This window comes from Mandrillus leucophaeus, unplaced genomic scaffold (assembly GCF_000951045.1).
Source record: "Mandrillus leucophaeus isolate KB7577 unplaced genomic scaffold, Mleu.le_1.0 Scaffold534, whole genome shotgun sequence".
In the NCBI taxonomy this organism is placed as follows: Eukaryota; Metazoa; Chordata; class Mammalia; order Primates; family Cercopithecidae; genus Mandrillus; species Mandrillus leucophaeus.
In genome coordinates, this window is record NW_012105742.1 from 1,351,316 (window position 1) to 1,376,978 (window position 25,663).

Here is a 25,663-nt window from a genome sequence, read left to right on the forward strand (position 1 = left end):
ATTTCTAAATGAACAGGCTTGCCAATTCCATCAGCAATAACTGGGCCCAACTGAATACATGGTACTGACTGAGACACATCTTTACCCCAGCTGTAAACTGAGTTATGAATGATAAAGGCGTAGGCAGTTGAATATCAGAGGCACTTTCCGGGAATTTAAATGCTAGAGTAAACAAGGGCAATGGCAATAACCTTTGATTTTTACTCCTCCACCCAATTTAAGCACATAAACACATCAGAAAAATTATACACTATTATGGCAGTTGTTTGTTGTGTCACAGGTTAAGGATTATCAGCTTTCTGTAAGACTGCTAACTGTCAGAATCCTGCAATGCCCAAACACAAGGAGAAACAAAAGAAGTTAACATGCAATTTAAACATAAAAATGTAAGGGAACTGGAAAGTCAGATCTCTGATGTTTATGAGTCCTTCAAAGTCCCATAAAGAAGCAACACTTACACTCCCTGACGCTTACAGTTCCACCTTCTCTGTCACCCGGACCCAAGCAAAGAGACATTTCTTTTCAGGATGACGATCTACAGAGATGACTGGGGATTTCTATTTGTTTGCTTAAAAAATCACTGCAAAATACGACCTAAGATAAATTTTGTAAAATATATGACTTAAAAAAAAAGGAAACTGGCAGGGCGCGGTGGCTCAAGCCTGCAATCCCAGCACTTTGGGAGGCCAAGACGGGCGGATCATGAGGTCAGGAGATCGAGACCATCCTGGCTAACATGGTGAAACCTCGTCTCTACTAAAAAATACAAAAAACTAGCCAGGCGAGGTGGCGGGTGCCTGTAGTCCCAGTTGCTCGGGAGACTGAGGCAGGAGAATGGCCTGAACCCGGGAGGCGGAGCTTGCAGTGAGCTGAGATCCGGCCACTGCACTCCAGCCTGGGCGACAGAGTGAGACTCCGTCTCAAAAAAAAAAAAAAGAAACAAATATTCACTGAAGGAGAAAGCTTGAATTAGATGTGTTCATGAAGAGTAATCTACAACTTCTATTGCTTCACTGCCTTAAGACATTTGGAACAACAAACATAAAATCTGATGATGATCACTGAAAAAATTAGCATTTTAGGACTAACAAAGATCCCTGGTGAGGTGCCCAGCACCCTGCCTATTCCCATCATTTGGGAGGCCAGTTGAATGTTGGATCCAGGACAGTCACTACCAGCACAATCTTATTTCAATCTATATTCTCAATCTTATGAATCCTTAAAACTCAGAAAAATATTTAAATTAAGAGCAAAAGATTTTAAAAAAGAAGCAAAAGATTATATAAGTACTCTCTACATCAGACACATGAGGGTAGTGTGTGGCTAAGGCTGAAATGGCTGATTTATTTAAACCATCTTTTCTGTTTCATGATTACAAACACTAACAAAACAAAGGTTATGGAAGACTTGTTCTTTATTTTAAAACATTACTTTAAAATATTTCTGGTGTACTGTTGAAGCAGTAATGTTCTATAAGAGCACACTGCCTATTTCAGGAGGCCTGGGAGGAGGAAGGAGTGCCTGTCACTAACAGTCTTCTCCAGATGAATGAGCTTCAATTCACCCCCCAGGGACAGGGCTACTCACTCCTAACAATGACAAATGTGCAAATGCAACATCATGACCACAGCTCTCTGAGAGGCTAACCTCACATACTAGTGTCAGGCCTGACTACAATGAAAGGAGAGGGCGAGGAGAGGAGCTTCGTAAATGCCTCTGTGGAAAATCTGGGGCTCTAGAATGAGGTAACAATTAACAATGAAACTAAAGAAGATCCTGAGGTTAGAATGAGAAACACTCTGAGCTGGGTGCAGTGGCTCACAGTCCAAGGTAAGAGGATCACTTGAGGCTAGGAGTTTGTGACCAGTCTGGGCTACATAGCAAGACCCTATCTCTATACATTAAAAAATTTTTAGTTGGCTGGGTGTGGTGGCACGCACCTATAGTCCCAGCTAATTGGAAGGCTGAGTTGGGAGAATAGCTTGAGCCCAGAAGGTTCAAGCTGCGGCAAGCCATGACTGCAAGACCCTGTCCCAAAAAAAGAAAGAGGCCAGGTGTGGTGGCTCATGCTTGTAATACCAGGCCCTGGCCACATAGTGAAACCATGCCTCTACTAAAAATACAAAAATTGGCCCAGCCTGGTGGCGTGCACCTGTAATTCCAGCTACTTGGGAGGCTGAGGCATGAGAATTGCTTGAACCCGGGAGGCGGAGGTTGAAGTGAGATGAGATGGCGCCACTGCACTCCAGTCTGGACAACAGAGTGAGACTCTGTCTCAAAAAAATAAATAAATAAAAAGAAAAGGAAAGGAAAACACTTGGAGCAGTTAACTTCCACAGAGAACACAGCAGAGCCAAGACTTTGTAGAACAGTGAGAAGTATCTCTGGATTTGTTAGGAAAATAAATTATTATCTTTGCTACCACAGTTACTTGTATTAGCAACTAAAATGTCTCTGATTCCAACTATTCGAAGAGGTAGGCTAAGACTGACACCACAACCACTTATTTGAGATCAGGTAGCCCTCTTTCATACCATCTATGCCTACTGTGTGGAAGTTTGGACCTTGCAGAAGAGCAGGTTTCAGAAAACATGCGAACAATCGGCCTTGGGTTTTGCTGGTTTCAGGAAAACCCAAGCTCAAATCTGAGCTGTTGAGGAAATGACTCACAGCCCCGCTGTGTCAGATCAACAGATTAGACATCTGTACATGACAGACAACTTTTTCAGTCTTTTAGGAAGGCTCTACCTTTACTCCACAATGGATGATCTTTACTTACATAAAATTTGTTAAATGAAGTTTCATTTAGGAAAAAATCCCATTATGACTTTATTTCAATCTTGCTCCTTCTGTAACCATGATGACTATTTTTCTCTATTACACACAGATTTATGATTTACTGAAGTCCAACACAGTTGTTTCCCACTTCCTTCAGTAACTGCTCCTGGGTTCCTATTTGGCTGAGTTCCTCTTATCCTGGAATGTTTGTAGGAAGACAAGATAAGATTTCTTTTTGTTCTAGATAATAAATTAATGACCGACTCATATAACAGCTTATACCTGTTGTAGGAATAAGCAAGTGAGAAGAGATGTGGGACAGGGAGCTTTTAAGTCTACATAATGACCCACCAATGCAGCAGCAGCCCAAAGGAACAGAGCTCAAAACATACATCTCTTCCCCTGGGCCAAGCTAGCACCCAAGTTTTCTTCTTTAAAATGGTCTGAATGCCTGAAAGTCAAAAATAACAAAAAAATCAAAAACTCAACTCTTACAAACTTGTCGTACATAAAGTAAAAGTCCCAAATGCAGGTCATAACATTTCAGAGGCACTCAATAAGTTTTTAACAACTACTTCCAAACCCACAGGGGAAATGATGATAAGCCCCCACCTTTCCAATTTCCAGGGAAAGATGTTAAAGGTGTTGGTGATCTTATCAGGAGAAACAAGATATCTTACAATCCTGAAAAATGAAGTATGCACAGATAATAGAAAAATTCTACAACTAGATTGTGGGGTGATGGTTGCACAGTTCTGTAAACTTAACAAAATCTGAATTGTACACTGAAAATGAGTAATTTTATGGTATGTAGATTATGCTTTAATAATGCTTTTTCAATTTTTAATGCAGAGCTAAGCAGGTGAGAAATTAAGAGAAATTCTCAGAGGCTAGAAAAGAGAAAGGAGAACTTCAGAGAAGTAAGAAATCACCCAAAACAGTGTTTCCTCTGGTTGGTGGGTGGGGGGTTTTATAGGAAGGTACCATTTCATGATGAGAACTTGGGTTTTAATGGGCCAAGGCCAGGGTCCTCTCAAGGTAGATAACTCAGATCAGAGACTGCACAGAGCTGGAACAGGCAAAAGGCAACAACCCTAGTAAGTGATCAACCCTAAGAGTGATCAAGAAAGTCACCATGGAAAGAGTAGGGTATTTGTCAGTCTAAGCATTTGCTTAGGGAGGAAAAGAAGAAAAAGCCCCTATACCCCACTCCAAACTCTAATCAAAAGCTGGCCCTCCGCAGGGGTTTAGGTATAGAAATTATGTTACGTATATGGTTCAGAAAACTTTTACATTTAAGAGGTTATGAATTAGTAGTACCTCTAAGCAGACAGCAGAAGCAAATATAAATGAAAATTTTACCTCATGGAAGGTAAGCTAAGCACAGGCCTCAAAGAATTCCCACAACAAAACTCCAGGAATGTGAACTCACAAATTAAAAAAAAACAAAAACAAAAAACAAACACAGAATGTACACAAGGAAATGAGCCATCTTGGGCAAGAATAAGCAAAACCACCGCCTGTGTAATCAGATCCATAATAACGCATATACTCAAATGATCGAAAATGCAATATTAAAAATATATTTATGTTAACAGAAGAGTACAGATAAGGAAAAAGACACTCAAAAATAATTAGTCAGATTTGAAAAGGATCAAAACAGAAGTTCAAGAAAAAAGCAGTAATTTCTACCACTTCTAGAAATTTAAAATAATATTGACTTAAACTCTACTGAAAAGAGAATTAGTAACCTAGAAAGTCAAAATGAAGAAATTCTTTAGAAAAACCAAGATATTTTCATCTTATGGAAAAGGTGAAAACCACAAAAGAATTTAAGAGATATGCAAGATAAACTGAGACAGTCTACTATTTACCCAGAATTTCAAAGAAAGAACAGAGAGAATGATGGGAAAGACAATGCTGAAAGAGATAATGGCTGAATGTTTTTCAGAAGGGATGAAATATTATTTTCAGACTTGGGAAGACAAATTCCAAATGGGGCAAATAAAAAGAAATCCACACTAGACATGTCGTAGTAAAGCCTTAGGATAACAATTTTTTTTTTTTTGGAGACAGGGTCTCATTCTGTCACACAGGCTGGAGTGCAGTGGTGCAGATCACCACTCAGATGATCTTGTAATCATTTCCATTCACATGGTATTATATGAACCACTTTTAGTGTTCTCTACTTCTAGTCTACCTAACTGTGTGAATAATTTATAAGTAAAGCTAGAAAAGGTACTGTCTGAACATTAAGCCATCAGCTCTACTGATGAGAAAACAAGAAGGCTATATTAGGCCATTCTTGCATTGCTATAAAGAAATACCTGGGATTGGGTAATTTATAAGAAAAGAGGTTTAATTGGCTCACAGTTCTGCAGGCTGTACAGAAAGCACAGTAGCACCTGCTTCTGAGGAGACCTCAGGAAGTTTCCAATCACGGTGCAAGGCAAAGGCAGGAGCAGACGTATCATATGGTAAGACGAAGAGTGAAAGAAGGGGTTGGGGGGTTGGGGAGGAAGGTGCCGCACAATTTTAAATGACCAGATCTTGTAAGAAAAACTCACTGTCACCAGCTATGACAGATGCAAACACCTCCCACCAGGTCCCTGGAGATTACAATTCAACATGAGATTTGGGCAGGGACAGATACCCAAACTGTATCAAAAGCTGTATCCAAACTGCATCAAGAGCAAAGGTTGGGCAGAGTGCTGCTTTAGTCATGCCTATCAATGTTCCAAGAAAAAAGAAGAATCCTAATGCCCCTTGAGAAGAAGGTTCATCCAACTGCCTTTGCTTGATCATCCCAGAATTTGACGAGGTAGTTAAATTCAGCCCAAAAAGCTTATTTTTGGTTAAAGTGTTAAAAATAGTACATGTAAGACAATTTTGTCTCAAACAAAAGTAAGGGTCTGAACTTACAAACCTTTGAAAATATGAGAAAAATCAAGCTAGCATGCTTAGAATTCTTCTGGAATCCAAGGTCAGCATTCTCCCCAAGGACATCTAACTTCTCTCATGAAAACATTCCATAATCTGAGAAAACTGAAGCTTCATTTAAAATTTACTTTTTACCAGAATATCAGCCTACAGTATCAGATAGAAGCACTGAGAAAATACCCAAGATGTCACAGGTAGTCATGTAAGATCAGTGTTTAATTCAAATGCTCCTTACAGAGACTTTTTCAAGGCCACTTTACCACACATTATCAGCATACTATGGAATAAAAGGTATAATGCAGATCATTCAATTTGTAGTTAAAATATACATTTCAAACCAATAAAGCCATACTCTATGAAGTTCCAGATAATGGGAAATACTGTGTGTGTTGGGCAGTGGGGGTAGAGGGATAGGTAACAGCTCAAAAGCATGCCAGTTACATTCACTTTTTGGTTCTTAATTCACAAGGTAATCCATGGAATGGAATCTTATTGTAGCAAATTCATTATAATAACAGCCACATTTTAATACAAGGTCTGGAGCTGAGGGGAAAGGATTTTGGACTGAAGTTACTGGTAGCAATGGGGAAAAGATGAAACACAATCAGTTGTATATATCACATGAATAATATATCATTTTTATAGGATTTCATTAATGGCATTTTCCCTATGCCACTCTCTCAATTCACAAAATTGAAAATGTACTCAGAAGAGAGCAAAATAAAAGGCAAAACAATGCTCTTTAGCTGTTTAAGCTGCTCATAGCCAAAGGAGGAGGGCAAGGAATGAAGCAATTAAAAAGGACACATGGATACTGTGTTATTGACAAAAAGGTTAATATTTCTGACAGCAAATAAATTCTTCACCTCAGTACGCTTTAAATTGAAGAGCAACATAAAGAAATCATTAACTTGATAGGGGAGAAAGGGGCGAGTATAAAAGGTGTTATCCTTACCACGGCCTTGAAAGGCCATGCCGTTTTATAAACAGATGAAAGAAATGCCCTCAATGCTATGCTACACTCCAGAACAGAAGAAAATGGTAAAGGGAAGAGCCATCCAGCCCACCAATACTGGCCCTCTGGCTCCTGCTCCCCCTACTCACTGGCCTTGAGGATACACAACATCTATGCACCCATCACATAAGAGAAGTGGCTTCAACACCACGCAGGGAGTTACCAGATTCCATTGACAAGTGCAGTATGATGAGGCAGTCACAGGTCCCAGCCAGACCCTCAGAAAATAAGTTAAGAGAGGTCTCATGGCGAATATTCTGCTGTTTGCTTTTAAGTGAAATCATGAAAGATTCTTATTAAAATAAGGACCCAGAAATGGGCACAGTAATGTGCGCCTGTAGTCCTAGCTACTTGGGAGGCTGAGGAGGGAGGATATCTTGAGGCCAGGAGTTCGAGACCAGCAAGGGCAAAAAAGCAAGAACCACATCTCAAAAAATAATAAAGATCCAACAGGCAGCCAGCACCACACAGACTCCCTGACACTGTGTATACACAGGGGGACTAGAGGAATTTACTTCTGTTGATAAAACCTCAATAGTCAATATATGGTTTTTATTCTTGAAACGAATGTTCTATTTCCATAGTGTGATATGCATACAAGGCATCATAAAACACTTCCACTTCTGAGTGGGTGATAGCCCTACTACTACTCAGGAACTATTCATATATTCGAAGCAACTTTATGTGAAACTCCAAATTAAAGCATAACCTTTTTATGCTATTTTATTAGGTCTAAGAGAAAAGTATTTCTATTAAAGCAATAGATAAAATTTCCAAAAACCAAGTTAGCAAGAGTCAACACATCTGGCCCAAATTTGTTTTGGTCATGTATTAACATGCTACTGAAACAGCTTTTGTTCAACTTCCATTTCAAACGCTGATAAAATGGACAACTTTCACATATCACCTCAGTACAATTTCTACTATATTGTAAAAAATATATACACTATATAAAATACATATTTAGTACAAGATAATCTTTGTGTGAGTGGGGATTTTTGTTGTATTCGCTACTATATTCCTAATGTCCAAAACTGTGACCAGGACATACTAAGAAATCTATAAATACTTGTTATAAGAATTTTGTTACAATTTTCTTCTCCCTCAAATACAGGAAGTTTGCTACAGGTTTTCGAAAGCTTCATTCTAGCCACTCCCATCCCCCCAAAAAACTGCTCAAATCAATGTCAGTTAACCTTTTCAAAAAAAAATCTCCAAATTTTTCCCATCATCTCCACATCCCACAAGTTTTCCCAGTTCATTCCTCTTGTGTGCACTGTGTATATGCAAGATGCATTAGGATGCTCTTTTGTGCAAATGTTACAGATACTTCAGAATAAGACAAAGCCCACTAACACTGACGATCAGTCATAATGTAGAGCTCTGCATTTCTAAAGTACAGTCTTCAGTCCACTGAATCAGAATCTCGGGGAGGGGGCTGGGTGGTAGCCCAGGAATCTGAATGTTGGGCCCCTGGGCAACTCTAATGTTTATTAACTTTGAGAACCAATAGGTTCCCTCATCTAGTAGTTGTTGAGCACCTACTATGTTCTAGGTAGTATTCTTGGCCCATGTCCTCAGACAACTTACATTCTTTTTGGTGTATGGGGTGGGGCCAGACAAATAAGAAAATAAACAAATCCAATAGTTTCAGATAGTAAGAGGCACTACAAAGGATGTAAAACTAGTGACAGAATGAAGAAATCACTGCTAGAGGATGAAATGTAGGGAATGAGGGTTCCAGGAAAGTTTTTCTGCAGAAGTGACACGTGGGTAGAGGGCAAAGGTGGTGACATGTTTAGGTATGGTCAAAGATGAAAACTGCTCAACTATGGCAGAAGTCATTCAGCAAGGAAGACACAGGACTGAAGACAGTTGTAGGCAGGGAAACTTATAGGCCATGGTTGAGAATCTGGATTTTTAAATATTATCCCAGGCTTACCTAGAAGCCACAGGATGAGTGGGTCAGGGGAGGGACAGGGTTAGTGCAAGAAAATAATAATAATAATAATTATGAGGCTGCTACAGAAGCCCAGTGAGAGATGGCAGTGCACACTAGGGAGGAGGCCACAGAAACTAAGTAGACCAGGCACAGTGGCTCACACTTGTAATCCCAGCACTTTGGGAGGCCAAGGTGGAAGGATCGCTTGAGTTTGAGAATAGCCTGCACAACATGGTGAAACTCCATCTCTACAAAAAATGAAAAAAATTAGTGAGGCATGGTGGTGCACCTGTGGTCCCAGCTACTCAGGAGGCTGAGGTGGGAGGATCATCTGAGTTTGGGAGGTCAAGGCTTCAGTGAGCTGTGACTATGTCATTGCCCACCAGCCTGGGTGACAAAGTGACTTCTTGTCTCAAAAAAAAAAGGAAAAAAAGAAAAGTAAAGGCGCTATCTTAAGCCTAATCTTAGGCAGCATTTTTAAAACATCAGAGGCCAGGCGTGGTGGCTCACACCTGTAATCCTAGCACTCTGGGAGGCTGAGGCAGGTGGATCACCTGAGGTCAGGAGTTTTGAGACCAGCCTGGCCAACATGGCAAAACCCCATCTCTACTAAAAAACTACAAAAATTAGCCAGGCAGGGTGGTGGGCGCCTGTAATCCCAGTTACTTGGGAGGCTGAGGCAGGGAGAATCGCTGGAACCGTGAGGCGGAAGCTGCAGTGAGCAGAGATCACGCCACTGCACTCCAGCCTAGGTGACAGAAGAAGACTCTGTCTCAAAAAACAAACAAAAAAATATAGGCCAGGCGCGGTGGCTCACGCCTGTAATCTCAGCACTTTGGGAGGCTGAGGTGGGCAGGTATTCGAGACCTGCCTGACCAACATGTTGAAACCCCATCTCTACTAAAAACACAAAAATTAGGTGGGCGTGGTGGCACGTGTCTGTAATACCAGCTACTCAGGAGGCTGAGGCAGGAGAATCACTTGAATCTGGGAGGTGGAGGTTGCAGTGAGCCAAGATTGCACCACTGCACTCCAGCCTGGGTGACAGAGAGAGACTCCGTCTCATAAATAAATAAATAAATAGATAGATAAAACATCAGGTTGGATAAAAGGAGAAAGGATATATATATATATTTTTTTATTTTAAAGAAAGGACACAAATGGAAGGGGGCAGCCAATAATATGTAGAACAATGCAGCAGCAATCCTGATAGGATAGAACATGAGATGGAATATAAGAAGGTGATATACTAGGTGAGTTTCAAAACCATACATAGAGTCAAACACCTACCCGCATCCACACTGATAGGAACGAACATGATGACACTGAGCAGCAGCACCTATGTAGGGAAAGCCTAGGGACTCTGACCAACTGTGAGCTCAATGGGCATCACAGAGTGAGGCTGCTGCCCAAAAGGCTGAAGGACTCCTGGGATACACTGGGCAGTCTCCTTCCAGAATGACGACAGCCTCCACTGCTCTACGCTCATCCCCAGACCCTGGAGCAGGTGTTCCATGAGGGCTGGCCTTGAGTGAAGGGCATTCAGAGGAGAGCTGGGACAAAATGAGCCTCTGAAAGGCTCAGGGAAATTATCTGGATCAACAAAAGTATAAGAGCCACAGAAGAATTTTTAATTTTTATTTTATTTATTTATTTTGAGACAGAGTCTCTCTCTGTCGCCCAGACTAGAGTGCAGCGGTGCGATCTCTGTTCACTGCAACCTCTGCCTACCGGGTTCAAGTGATTCTCTTGCCTCAGCCTCCCAAGTAGCTGGGATTACAGGCATCTGACACCTCACCCGGCTAATTTTTGTATTCTTAGTAGAGATGGTTTCACCATGTTGGCAAGGCTGGTCTCGAACTCCTGACCTCAGGCAATCTGCCTGCCTCAGCCTCCCAAAGTGCTGGGATTACAGGCTTGAGCCACCGCGCTTGGCCTGAATTTTTAAATTTTTTAGTAGGCACATTAAAAAAGCAAAAAGGTACCAAAAATTATTTCAACATACAATCAATATAAAAAAAATTATTACTGGGCTGGGCACAGTGGCTCACGCCTGTAATCCCAGCATTCTGGGAGGACGAATCACTTGATCGAGATTGGGAGTTCAAGACCAGCCTGGTCAACATGCTGAAACCCTGTCTCTTCTAAAAATACAAAAACAGCCAGGCATGATGGCAGGCACCTGTAAATCCTAGCAACTTGAGAGGCTGAGGCAGAGAATCGCTGGAAACCAGGAGGCGGGAGGCGGAGGTTGCAATGAGCCGAGATCACGTCATTGCACTCCAGCCTGGGTGACAGAGCAAGACTCTGTCTCAAAAACAACAACAACAACAAAACAACAACAACAACAAAAAAAAAAAAACAAAAAAAAATAAGCTATTTAATATTCTTTTTCCATATTTAATATTCTTTTTCTATACCACATCTTGAAAATATGTAAGTATGTGTCAACCCAAAATATCTGAGATAGGTCTCAATTTAGAAAGTTTACTTTGCCAAGGTTAAGGATGCGCCTGTGACACAGCCTCAGGAAGTCCTGTACCCAAGGTGCTTGGGGCACAGATTGGTTTTATACATTTTAGGGAATCATGAGACATCAATCAATATATGTAAGATATACACTGGTTCTGTCTAAAAGACTGGACAACTTGATGTACGGAAGGGGCTTCCAGGTCATAGGTAGATAAGAGACAAACAGTTTCATTCTTTTGAGTTTCTGATTCCCTTTCCAAAGGAAGCAATCAATCAGATATGCATTTATCCCCACGAGCAGAGAAATGACTTTGCAAATGGGAGGCAGGTTTGCCTTAAGCAGTTCCCAGATTGACTTTTCCCTTTAGCTTAGTGATTTGGGGGTCCCAAGATTTACTTTCCCTTCCCTTCACGTATGTATCTTATGATTTTTTGTTTTTGTGGTTGTTATTTTATTTATTTTTTTTGAGATGGAGTCTCACTCTTGCCCAGTGCAGTGGCACAACCTCGGTTGACTGCAACCTCCACCTCCTGGGTTCCAGCAATTATCCTGCCTTGCCTCCTGAGTAGCTGGGATTACAGGCACCCGCCACCAAGCCCAGCTAATTTTTGTATTTTTGGCAGAGATGGGGTCTCACCATGTTGGCCAGGCTGGCCTCGAACTCCTGACCTCAAGTGATCTGCCCACCTCAGCCTCTCAAAGTGCGACGATTACAGGCATGATCCTGCCACCGTGCCAGGCCATTTATCTTATGTTTAAAGTACCTCTAATTCACATATGTGTAATCAGCAAGAATATGGACAGGAGGGGCTCCAAAAAAAAGGAGATTGTGACTCCCCTCTCCTAACAGCCAGATAATCTACCAGTTAAATATGCTGTCTCTGGAGGGAGAGTTTACCACTGCTGAAGGATCCAAGAAAGACTACATGACAATAAAGATTACAAGTGAAAGGGATTTACACACCATACTAAGAACCTATGATTCTGTGAGAAAGGACCACTCACTTTGGTGCAGAGATGGAATCAGATTCCCTGCAGAGACGAAAAAACTTGACTCAGAAAAGACAATCTCCAGGGAAAAGGAAAGCTCAAAGCAAAGAGCACCCAGTAAGACAAGTGGTAAATCACTGGGTAATGACCATAAAAAGGATTGAAACAAACCTGCCCTGCCTTACCTCTTCTAGGTGGTGTTTATGACTTTGCAGCATGCTAAGGTGGCCTGTGTAATCAAGCTACCTAAAAATCATGCATTCCACATACCTTTAAGATGGGGAGGTATTATATAATTTGTCTGGTCTTTGTCCTCCATTTCTGGGAGGAAACCTCTGTATCTTTGAAATTTCAGTAGTAATGAAGAATGTTATTAATGCATGGCAAGCCCTGATAGTTTATGCTAAGGAGATTCCTCAGGATAGGGGGTCAACCATGTGATTAGAGGACTGGGGCTTTGAGGGAAGGGGACTGGAGACTGAGTTCAACTATATTATCATTGGATCATCATGCCTACACAATGAAACCCCAATAAAAACTCTGAACACTGAAACTCAGTGGAGCTTCTGGTTGGTGAAAACACCAATGTGGCAAGAGGATGATGCACCTTGATTTCATTGGGAGAGGCACAGAAGCTCTATATTTGAGATCTTCCCAGACTCCATCCTATGTGTCTCTTCATCTGGCTGGTCCTGATTAGTATCCTGTATAATAAAATATTCTACGAGTTACTCTAGTGAATTACTGAACCTGAGGTGGGTCATAGGAACCCCTTAGATTGGTACCTGGCTGGTCAGAAGTACAGGTGGCCTGGGGACCCCAGAACTTGCAGCTGGCATGTGAAGTGAGGGCAACCTTATTGGGGACCATGCCCTTAACCTACGGGGTCTGCACTAACTTCTGGTGATTAGCATCAGAACTGTATTGCCGTATTTTAGGAGGAGCACTCAACCCAAACACATCTGACAGACTTCTCAGAGGCTGCAGTGTCTGGTCCTCTCCTTTCTTGCCAGAGGTTTATCACCATCAGCCCTGCTCAGCTTTCATATAGCACTCTTACTTCCCTTACACCACAGGGAAAATGGCAAATGGCCCTTAAAACCAAAGTTGGCCTGCAGACATTTAATCCAGTTAGAAGAGAATGAGAAGAAATGAAGCAGTCGAGAAACTAACACTCACAATGAAATATTTTACCTTTGCTTAAAACAAGTCACTGACTAGTTCAAAGTGTTTCATTGTAATACAAAAGTGGTAGGGGAGGAGAAGCCTTGTCACTGAAGAATAAAGTTCTGCCATAAGTCAGGAATTTGAGGCTTCTACAACACTTTAAAAATTCACTTCCTTTTCATGGACATACACAATTATACATCCTCTGTCTCTATGACTGTAAATGTAATTTAACTGTTTGCAGAATGGGACTACAAAGCCTATGGTTATGCCTCAAGCAATGAAAAGCCATGTGTCATTTAATGCATAGTTAATGTATGTGGGGGTGTGGAGAGAAGAGAGGTTAGAAAGGGGTCAGAACTGAGCTGTGATGGGGAACACCAAACTCTCAATTCTAGGGGGCCCTTGATTAGTAGTGTTCAGAATTAAATGAAATAAAATAAAATATATAACCTTGGAAAAAGTTCCTGGAGCAAGATCTCCAATACTTCCTGGCCCACTCAATGCTTCAGTGGGGTGTTAGGCTGTCCACTAAGCCAGTGAGCCTTGAGTGCACAGTGCTCATTATTGGAGGGATGTAAGCCAGGTGAACTTAGGCAACTTATTTAACCTCTCTAAGCCTGTTTCCTTACCTGAGAAATGTTGTGGGAAGTACACTGTACTTGCACATAGCTGATACACAATAGGCACTCAGCAAATGTCAGCTCTCTTAGGCTGGAGAGGCCGAGGATGATGCAGCTGGCCCTAATAAAGGATGCTCCAACACAGACAAGGACTGCCCTCTCTTCTGCTGCCACACTGAGCCCTTTACCACGCTGGCACCCAAGGCCTTGGGCTGGCAGCATCCTTGCTTCCTACCATGCGGAAGAACTTTCTAATACATATGCTACCTATAGGACACTGGCTTCCTGAGCGGAATCTTTGTGTATCTGGAAGTTACACCTCATGCTGTCATGTGACTATTGTGAACAAGATTATGCCAAATGGAGACAACAAAATCGAAGTCTTCTAATTTTAGTTTCAAATGCCAGAATCATTAACGTAAATAGAAGACTGACCTATGTATTCTGTACATAATGAATTCAGGTCAGAATAACACTAAATTAATGTTCAAAGAAAACGACGTAAAATTAGTAATGCACGATGTGATTACTGATGTTTTCCTTGGAAAATTTTTATGGTATTAACATGGCCTAGCCAGGCACAGTAGCTCACGCCTATAATCCCAGCGCTTTGGGAGGCTGAGGCGGACAGACCACTTGAGGTCAGGAGTTTGAGACCAGCCCCATCTCTACTAAAAAAAAATACAAAAAAATTAGCCGGGCGTGGTGGTGGGTGCCTGTAATTCCAGCCACTCAGGAGGCTGAGGCAGGAGAATCGCTTGAACCCAGGAGGCAGAGATTGCAATGAGCTGAGACTGCACGACTGCACTCCAGCCTGGGCAACAGAGCAACACTCAGTTTTAAAACAAACAAACAAAAACAAAACAAAACATGGCCTAGTATCACTATAAATCCAAAAGTACGAGACACACATTTTACATAAGGTCCCATTTTCTGTTTTTACACAATGACCAGCTTACCATATGGTCTATGGAATATCTTTACGAAGTATTAGATATTCTGCATTAAGATTATAAAATCAAATAACTTGAATACATGCTTATTTTGCATCCCATTTCCAAAACACAGCAATAACGAATAAATTAAGTAACATAATATCAGTTAGCAAAAGGAGAAGTAAGCCTAACTTACCTGGGAATTAAGTCACGATTCACTTTCTTCTTGCCACCCTACAAACCAACCACTTACATACAGATTTCTACCAAGCAAATATAACTAATTAGCCCCATGTCAGGGCTCAGTTTTTCCACTTTATGCCTGAGTCTGTGTCTCAGGCATAAAGCTAAGCATTTGACATACATCATCTATTTAGGTCCTCAAAATAATCCCAAGACAGATATTATTAGTGTCCTAATTTTACAGACAAGAAATGGAAATTGAGGAAGGTTAGGTTAACTTGTCAGGATGCAAGCGCAGGCAGTATGGTTCCTGAGCTCTGGCTCTCAGGCACTGCTGCTTTCTATACTATCTTTTGAGTCTAGTCATGTCATGATTTACCTTTATTTGCATTAAGTGGAGATGTTAGGCTTCCAGGATAGGAACTGTTAATATTTAATAATGTACATAATTAATGTAAAGTGACCAAAATGGTAGTTTTCCCTAGATGTTAAGTGATAATGAAAGACTATCATCTCATACGTGTTGTATGTTAAGTGAGCCCTTACAAATTTTAGCTAATTAAATAATGTGATTAAAACTCACCACACTTCACCAAGTTGCCTACACATCAATGAAACTGCTAATTCACCTACCTCAATCAATTTGTTGGCATGTTCACGGAAAACTTGGGCATACTCCTTAACTTCTTTCTCATTTCCATTCTTTGCAGCTTCAATCAATACCAAAAGTGGAACATTGGTTTCCAAGAAAGAATCTGAAACGTGGTCCATGACAGCTTTGCGGAGCTAATAATTAAATTGTAAAAATTTGATTTTATTTCTACCAAAAAGGTATTAAATAGATTGCTTTTTATTCTGTTGTACACTTTAATAAAGCTTATGGTAGACTGGCCGCACTTACATGAGGACCCCTCATGTAAGCCATACAGTTACATAATCTGCAACACAGGAAACATATGATCGTGGAGACAATGGTTTACATTACTGTAGTTACAGCATTTCAGCAACAGAATCTCAGTTTTTAAGACAATATATCCTTTTTTCTTGGGAATTACAAAACTAAGGCTTACAACTTAAATAATACAAAAGCTGAACAGAAAGCAGCTCTGGGTTGAACTGGCACATAGCCTTGGAATATATGTAATTAGCCTAATTGGCTAAATAAAAAGAGAAGAGAGAAAAAGGAGCTATCTGGTTTATCTGAAAGATTCACACACTATGAACCTTAAAACTTAAGGTTCTCTTTATAACCATTTCTGATACTGCTTCACCAAAAGGAAACTGAATAAAGATATATTCTATCTTTAATTTTGTTTTATATCAGACATAAGCAATAAAATATCTATCTATTATCTCTTAAAAATTGTCTGTATTACAACTTAAGTCTTAATACATTATTTTATAAAATCAACCCTAACCTCTTTAAAGACTAAAACTCAATTTGACTCCAAAATGTTAATGGGGTCATTTATCATTAAAAGGCTCGATTTATCTATTCTCTATTTACTAACTCAGAAAATTCAGCACCTCAAATATCTCTATACCTACCATATTTGGAACTGAAAACACTTCACCAAGGATCTAAGGGAACTGCAAGTGTGTAATGAGCATAGGGCAAGTCAAATAAATAACTGAAATTTCTGTCTCTATTGTACATAGCCAACACAACAAGATCCTTCAGTATTATTTTCACAGGTCACCAAGTCGTTTTAAATTTATTTTCCTACCTGTACATGCCTTTCACACTAGAGCTAACTTATTCAGTCCAACACAGTGAGACTGTATTACTCCATGTCTTCATGAAATCTGATTAGCCATTAAGAAGCATATTAGCAACAAAACAAAGATAGGCCCTTTCTTGTGAAAATCCATCCTTTCTCTCAATAAAAAAATATAAGGCCAGTGCTTATTAGGATTTTAATCAAAACTACAAAATTGAGAACTTAGAAAAACAATCAGCACTTTCATCCAGATTACCTGTCTACGCAAGTCCCTGGTCTTCTTGGTCATTTTATCTATTGCAGAATTGAGTGCATCACTTCTTTCTTTACGTCCAGCCTGGATAAAAGGAAAAGAGATGAGCATATTATTCATTTACACAGAAACCTAATGACAGCCTATAGCTATTTGTGCTCATGTCAACATTGAAAAAACAGTACAACTTCTTAAACCCAAAGTCGGAAAATACTGGGGAGCAGAGGGGTGATATGTGGCTTTATTCATAAAAACCCAACCTTTTTATTTTTTATTCTTGGGCTCCACATTATCTGATGATTGGAATTAAGGGAGTTTTGCCAAAATAAGAGAAGCCAAGAGACAAAGAGCTTTGCTTAAAGTTTGGCTTTTAAAAATTAAATTTATATTTTTACTCAAGGTTCAGCATACACCAATTTTATTAATGAAGCAGCTCTCCTTGAACTGCAGCAAGAACAGGGTACACCTGATTTTGATGAACTCTTGAGATTTGAAGAATGTCAAGATGTGAAAAATGGGACCTGGCACTGAAACAATGTGAAACAACACATTTAAAAACTAAGATGTACCTGATAGGTCAGAGCTAATAATGTTTATTATGCAGCTCAAATCATAATGCTTTGTGGGATTACTTTGGTTATTTTAAAAAAATCCTAGGCTAAGCTTTAGTGCAGTTATATTGCACAGAAAAGAACCTACTAGTCACTCTTGAAGTAGTATGTAAAACAGCATTTCTTCAGAGGTCAAGGTGTTAAGTTGAGATTTGCCAGGGTAACATTCTAAGCAAAATCAGATGGAATAAAATAGACAGCAGTTGAAAGAAAAGGGACAAAAGTCTTTTTTTAAATCCCAGGTGGAGATTGTTGTGTCCCTGGAAATACCTACATCATGTAGGTTACACTATAAAGTATATATAAAGTATATTAAAAGCTTGTTTTCACAAAACAAACATGGTTCTTTCTGAAAAACATGTCAGTAAATCACAGGAGAGATACAAATGAACAAAGGAATTGAGCCCAATGTTCCCCCTCTGGATGCCCTCAAGACATTTTGATATGGGTATGCTCTTAGTACATAAGCCAGTAGAGCAGATGAATGGTTAGGAATGGGGAGATCTGTTTACTAAGTGCCTTTAATGGACATTTGTTATTCACTTTATGTCTTATCCCTTACCTGTCAATTGGGGAAAATGCCACCTATCTCTCTGTAGACTGTTATAAATATTGACGGATATAGGTTACTTAGCAAAGGGCAGAAAGGAGACAACAGGGAACAGTAAGAGTTTAAATATAAGTAAAACTGATATGGTCACTATCAAATCTGGTTATGGTCTCATTCCTTAACCCGTTCCCCCCAGCACTCTTGTACTGCCAATAAAATTAAGTATTCCATTAATATTGATGGGGAGGAGAGGTCTCAACAAAAACTCATTCAAATAGGAAGATTTCTACCTGCAGGAATAAACTGATTTATTCAGGGCCATGAATGTCAATCAACCAACTGAATGGATCCCCTTCTCAGCCAGGGCATTCCAAAGTAAACTTGAAAAACTAGTTTAGGCCATCATGGGAAGGAGGGAGTCGGATGTGCCTCATTATACTCTCCTTCCTTTGGAATTCAGGCACAACTGACCAGCACTAACATTAAAACAGAAATCTAAGACTGAGAAAGCAGATTATTTGTAGCAATAAGGTACCAAATTCCAACCGGACTCTAGTATAACATCACATGGCAGATAGCAGGTCCTGAAAGAAATCCAACTGTTAACCCCAAAATGTATTTCTCTGAAATATTAATATTTTGAAATCGCCCTGCAAATTGGTCACTTTTGGGGAAAATCTACATTCTGCAGAGAATTTCCTTCCCTTCTAGGTTTTTTCCTGATTTAGGAGAAATTTAACTAAGAGTCTGGCACCTTTTAGGATCTGATAAAAGGCATCTGATTTGCCATCTAATATCTGAAGTCTACTACCTGGAGGCTTCATCTACATAACAAGAACCTTGGCTTCCCGCCCCCATCTATCTTAACTACAAACATTTCTTTCTGCTGACTTCAGCTCTTCAGGGAGAGCTTAATCCTTTCAACCAACTGCCATCAGGAAATCTTTGAATCCACCTATGACCTGGAAGCCCCCCTCCAATCCTTTCAAACTGTCCAGGCTTTCAGGACCAAACCAATGTACACCTTACATGTATTGACTGCTGTCTACCTATAAAAAGTCAAGGTATGACCCAATCACCTTGGGAATACGTTCTTGAGACTGTGCCTTGGGCCCTGGCCACTCATATTGGGCCCTAGAATATTTATTTCTTCAAACATTCTACAGAGTTTGACTCTTTCTTGTTGACATTAGTCAGCTTGAGACGTGCAATTATTTACTCACAATCTTAAAGCTCAAAATACCAGAATCTAAGATAAAGGTAGCTAAAACTGAATCACAATCAAACTGACTTCACAATTAATGCTTTAATCAGGAAAGTCTCAGCATATTCCTTAAGATACTCAAGCACTCACTTCAAGAAAATTTCTCTAAATAAACCCTGTAAAGTTTGCCATTGTTCCTAGCCACATTTTTCTGGTGTTTCTAATAGATCATTTGTTCTGGAAAACACTTAGAATCTGAAAGCCAAAGGTTGAGCATGTAGACTTCATGAAAGCCCAATCCCCTACAACCTGAAAAGCCCAGGAATTTTCTCAATTTGAGTAAAAAGATTTACTGTTCAAGTTATGTAAAACCAAATCCTTGAACTTGACTTTTGAAAGAATTACAGTCACACAGCAAAATTCACTTTAAGATGCAATGCAACCCACACCATGAATCTGTTAATTCTGTCTTTGTCAAACTACCCAAAAAATCAATTTGTCTTTCTTGTTATTGCAGGAAATAGAGGTTTATGCCTCATTAATCAGAAGGGGGGCAGTTTAGGAGCAGTTATTTACTAAGCCCTTTAAGTTATACTAGACAGACTATTTTAAAATCACAGCATAATTTTAGAAAAATACAGTCCAAAGAGCAAGTTTAGGGTACCAATCATTTAAAATGTAATAGAGATGAGTACACACAGACACACTCACAACCTTAACAATGAGCTTGAGGAAAGTATAAAGCTTGCTCATCTTAAAACAAGATTCTGCCAGGCGCGGTGGCTCACGCCTGTAATCCTAGCACTTTGGGAGGCTGAGGTGGGTGGATCGCCTGAAGTCAGGATTTTTGAGACCTTTGGCCTCAAAGCTCAAACCTTTGGTTTCAGCCTGACCAATATGCTGAAATCTCGTCTCTACTAAAATTACAAAATTAAAAAATCAGCCAGGCGTGGTGGCGTGTGCCTGTAATCCCAGCTACTTGGGAGACTGAGACAGGAGAATCCCTTGAACCTAGGAGGCCGAGGTTGCAGTGAGCCGAGATTGCACCACTGCACTCCAGCCTAGGTGACAGAGCGAGACTCCATCTCAAAAAACAAACAAACAAAAACAAGATTCTTCTTTTGAGATTAAAGTTATGATTTTTTTATTTCTAGCATTAACTGGACAAAAATTAAGTTACTCAAACATAGCCTTAGGAAAAGCAACCCTGTAGCATATAACTATTTCTGGAAGTAGTGAGGAAACTTTTTACTCCAACCTTTGTTAGTCTGGAAGGGATGAAATATGTTCCTGGCATTGCTGGTGGCATCTCAAGGCACATTTTAGTCCCTAAATGAAAAGGCAAAAGTTTGCAGGTGAACCTACAAAAAAGCTACTCAAACTGACTGCACGAAACAAGTATCATTCCACCGTATTTCTTAGAGAAAAAGTGCTCTAAATTGAAAGATCCACATAATTTCTTCCGCCAAACAAAGGCTTTCTTTTCTTCTTATTCTACACATTCTCCCTAGGGAACCTGGTCATTCCTACTGCTTTAATGAACCTATGGTCACTCTGCCATCTTCCATGCTGACCTACCCACATACGTTTTTGTTCTTCAGACATGCTGTGCTCTCTCTCACCTACCTAAAATACTCTTCTCCCCTCCTTCCAACTCCTACCTATCGTTCAGATGAGATACTACTTCCTTGTGGAAGCTTCCACTGGCCAACCTCAGCCCTAAGTTCAAGTTCAGTGTCCCCACAGAATGCTCCCACACCACCTCATGTTTCCTCTCAAAGACCTTCTCAAATCATACCTTAGGATAATTACCTGTTGACTTGTCTGTCTCCCACTGGACATGAATGAAATGAGAAATCAATAACCAATTAGAGACATGTTTAAAAAACATAGGACTTCATGTGTAATCTATGTGGCAAGTCATCAGTCTCTGCTTCCTTGTCACTAGTTAAAATATAAGACTTCAAATAAACCTCTGCTTTCTATCCTCATTTCAATCTAGAGTAAGCCTGAGGTGGGTAGAGGAGGGTAAAATACAGTGTTTTAACCCTTAACATTTAAGGACTGTTTAAAAAGGTAACAAACAGTGAGGTCTGATTAGTTTAACAGGATGATCTAATTAGTTAGATAAAATACCTCCTCAGCCATTAGAAAATTAAACAACAACAACAAACAATGAATTATGGCATTTTACAAGACCAAATAAGAATGAGCATCTGAAGCTTCTTCTACCCAAGACAATAAAGAATGGAAAGAATTGTGCAGGATCTTCACCTCCGCACAAAAGAGAACTGGGGCTGTCATTCATACAGTACAGACCTTCAATAAAGCAAGAGATGAAGATCTTGAGAAAGGAAGTGATAACCAAGCTGTTGCTCACAACCAAGAAGGTTTCTGAGAGGAAAGAGAACTTTAAAGAGAATATCAAGAAAAATGTTTGAAAACTAAGGGAAACTAGCATCTTTTAGGGAGTCGATACATGTCTTCATGAGTAGGGCTAAAAGGCCTGCTGTGGGCTGGGAAACAGTGTCGTACAACATACATTTAATGAATAACAGGAGAAGCAATCTGACCTTGGTTGTTCTACCTGGCCCATAAATGGCTGGTGGGCTCTGCCTAAGCTGAACCTGTAACAAGAGTTGCTGGGAGTGCTTTATGCAAAGCTCAACAGTAGATCAATCTTAGAATACAATGATTATATAGTCCTGTATTCCTAAATTCTTTTCAAAGAGTGCCTCTGCTTAAATTACAAAGAGCAGAACAGACACTGCAGACATACACAGACAACACAACAAGTATCAAAACGAGCTCTCGAGGAGGACAGTCTTACCTCACTGCTTCCCCTTCAGCCTCAGGAAGCTCCTTTCAGCAATGTGCAATACAAGGAGGAATCAACATCTCAACTGCAGATGGAATGCTGACATGCTGCTATAAAACCTTACAGGTAAGAAATGATCTTGTTCTCTTTGGGCCAAATTTTTATGGATTTTCTTTGCATTAACAATATCACATATTCAACTTTTTTTTTTCTTCCTTGCCATATCACTTGTCACTGCCCCTCCAGCCCAGAATCTATTAAGAGGGTTCTCAGATGATGGTTTCCAAGCTTCATCAACCAGAAGTGCTAGCATCTAGCCAACAAACATGCAAACGTATAACCCCTTAAATTTAGAAAACTGGGTCAGAGAGCCTACTAATATTGAACGATTCTTCAAGTAAGTATGAATGGGTATCTTACCTTGTAATTTTATCCTGTGCAAAGAGCTTTGTATAGCCCCTTGGGCCATCTATGCAGGTAAGAGGAAATACATCTACATCAAAAGCTACTCAGAAATGTAGAGAGGAGAAAGGAAGGACAACCCCAAACTTGGCTATGTATTTCAGAATAAACAATAAAGCATGCTACACAGAGAGGAGAGGGGAAACATGAACACAATGAAGCCACTAGCAGAAGAAGAGTTTTAAAAAGGGGGGGTTGCCATAAAAATTTCAGTCTATGCTTTAACCCAACACTTCAAGATGGGCTGGGCATGGTGGCTCATGCCTGTAATCCCAACGATTTCTGGAAGGCTGAGGTGGGAGGAGAGCTTCAGCCCAGGAGTTCAAGACCAGCCTAGGCAACACGATGAAACCCTGTCTCCACAAAAAATTAGCCAGGCATGGTGGTACGCACCTGTAGTACCAGCTATCTGGGAGGCTAAAGAGGGAGATCAATGGAGTCTGGGAGGTCAAGGCTGCAGTAAGCCACAATTATGCCAGTGTACTCCAATCTGGGCAACACAGTGAGACCTTGTCTCAAAAACAAACGAATAAACACAAAAACTTCAAGACAACTTCTGTTATTTTTGTTTTGATGTCTATAATAGCAGAAATAAAACATCTTCATAGTATAAATGTTCATCTGTCCAAACTCCTATGGAAGATCTTCCATAACCTAATGCCCAACTTAGGTGCACTGCTCCAAGATTTCTGGCTGAATTACCTAGCCCTGGGCACAAAATACAAGGGAAGCAGGTCGTCACATGATTCTGACCCTGAAACTTCCCCAACAGCAACAACTGCTGAAGTGCACATGTATCCAAAACTAGAAGGGTGTGTCCCAAAATGTGTAAGGTGCATCCAAAGAAACACCACTTACTATTGTTAGTGTAACCAGAATCCCTTTCTACTGCTTTCTCAGTTGTGTTTACTAACAAGATAACAAAAGGACTTTAAACATCAAAATCAGCTGGCATGGTGGCTGACACCTGTAATCCCGGAAACTTTGGGAGGCCAAGGTGAGAGGATCTCTTGAAGCCAGGAGTTCGAGACCAGCCTAGGCAACACAGTAAGACCCCATCTCTCCAAAAAAAAAAATTATTTTAATTAGCTGGGTATGGTGGCATGTGCCTATAGTCCTAGCTACTCTGGAGGATCACTTGAACCAGGAGCTCAAGGTTACAGTGAGCTATGATCATGCCTCTGCACTCCAGCCTGGGTGAAAGAGCAAAGACACTGTCTGAAAACACACACACACACACACACACACACACACACACACAAAATAAAATAAAATCAACAGAAGGCAGGGATGGAGACAAGGATCCAGGCAGAAATGGAGATTCTGGTAGTCTAACGTAGACATTCTACTATTGAAAGATTCCCTTCTCCTTCAAAAAAAGACAGGCTAGTAAAACCCACTTACCCTAACACAAGTCTGGCTACAGCATAGGCCTAAGTATGTGGCTGCCAGTTAACACCTTAAAAGGTTCTTAGCAGAGGACATAAGACCCACAAAATCTGGGACCTCCACCCCAAAAATGGCTTTTTTTTTTTTTTTTTTTTTTAAGACGGTGTCTCACTCTGTCACCCAGGCTGCAGTGCAGTGGCTCCATCTCAGCTCACTGCAACCTCTGCCACGCTGGTTCAAGCAATTCTTCTGCCTCAACTTCCTGAGTAGCTAGGATTACAGGCTCCTGCCACCGTGCCCAGCTAATTTTTGTATGTTCAGTAGAGACAGGGTTTCACCATCTTGGCCAGGCTGGTCTGGACTCCTGACCTCGTGATCCACCCACTTCGGCCTCCCAAAGTGCTGGGATTACAGGCATGAGCCACTGTGCCTGGCCAGCTATCTTTTTTATTTTAAAGCAGAGATTGAGACTGCCAGCAACAAGGTTTATTTTAACATGCTTCTCCAAAACACCTCTGGGCAACACTTTGGTGCCAGGGCATACACAATTTTTGGAGCTGGGTATGATGAAAGAAACATTTGCCTTTTTAGCATAAAGCAAATATAAAGTTCCCTCTCTACCCTCCCTCCCACAGAAGAATAGGAAATTTCATGAATATATCTGTACATTTGCTTCTCCTAGTAGGGGAATAACTCTACCTAATCAGCAATACATACGAAAAGCAAACTCTCATGTGGAGGAATGCAGACAACTAAGCCCTGCCACTTGACTCACTTGATTTGCTCAAAACCATTTACAAAGAGGAGATGGGTTAGATTTTACTTCTCCTTTGCCTTATCATGAACATCTAAAGCACTGAAAATTGAAACGGATCATATGGACAGTACCTTCCAGAAGTAGTATTGCCAGTTTAAGTCAAAGGCCTATGTTTGTGGAAGAAAGCTGCTCTACAGCGAAACCAAGAAAAAGTTTCAAAAGAATAGGTATGTAGCCCTTTAGCTAAAGAAAGATAAAAACCAAAAAATGATACGAAATTCCATCAATGGGAACTCTGTACTCTACCAATTTTAAGGCAAACTCCATTTCTTCTTTGGTTCCACAGCCTGAACCTCTTGAACCCAAAGAGTGGGCAGGTGAGAAAGATGGCTGGTGACCTGGAAGGGGCTGTGCATTCTGGGCACCATGATACTGCAAGCATTACTGCCCACTTCCTTAGAGGCCTTCAAAAAATAATTACTCTTGATTGCATTGATGCTTCTCTGGGCAATTTTCCTTGCCCACAAATCTGTTATAATAGTACTGAGATAATATAATTTAAGCAGTCTCCATTTATTAGTATATAAGAGGTAGGCCAAGCAGACTAAAAACCAAGAGTTTAAGGGCAAGGAGATGCTTTTCCTTCTGCATGTTAACACACAACTCATTCCTAATCGTGGTGGCTCTAATCCAATTGACTAAAATGCTTTTCTCCCCAAGGAACTAAAGTGGTTACATGAGAGAAGAGTTTAATCCAGCTTCTCCTGCATGACAAAGGGTTTTTTTCATCAGAAGATAGCTGACTTCAATAAGGGCATTTACAATATCCCAAGGGCTTATTTTCATTTAAGA

The 25,663-nt window shown here is 40.4% G+C and overlaps 1 protein-coding gene across 4 annotated transcripts in view; it reads right to left on the reverse strand.

Moving 5' to 3' along the window:
• CTNNA1 (catenin (cadherin-associated protein), alpha 1, 102kDa) overlaps positions 1 to 25,663 on the reverse strand; it is a 150,934-nt gene that overhangs the window by 30,940 nt on the left and 94,331 nt on the right. For all 4 annotated transcript variants that reach the window (XM_011997243.1, XM_011997244.1, XM_011997242.1 and 1 more), the window contains 2 exons: positions 17,024 to 17,104; positions 15,680 to 15,832 (listed from right to left, as the gene is read on the reverse strand). In XM_011997243.1, coding sequence (XP_011852633.1) covers positions 15,680 to 15,832; positions 17,024 to 17,104 — 234 coding nt within the window. The remainder of the gene's footprint in view (positions 1 to 15,679; positions 15,833 to 17,023; positions 17,105 to 25,663) is intronic.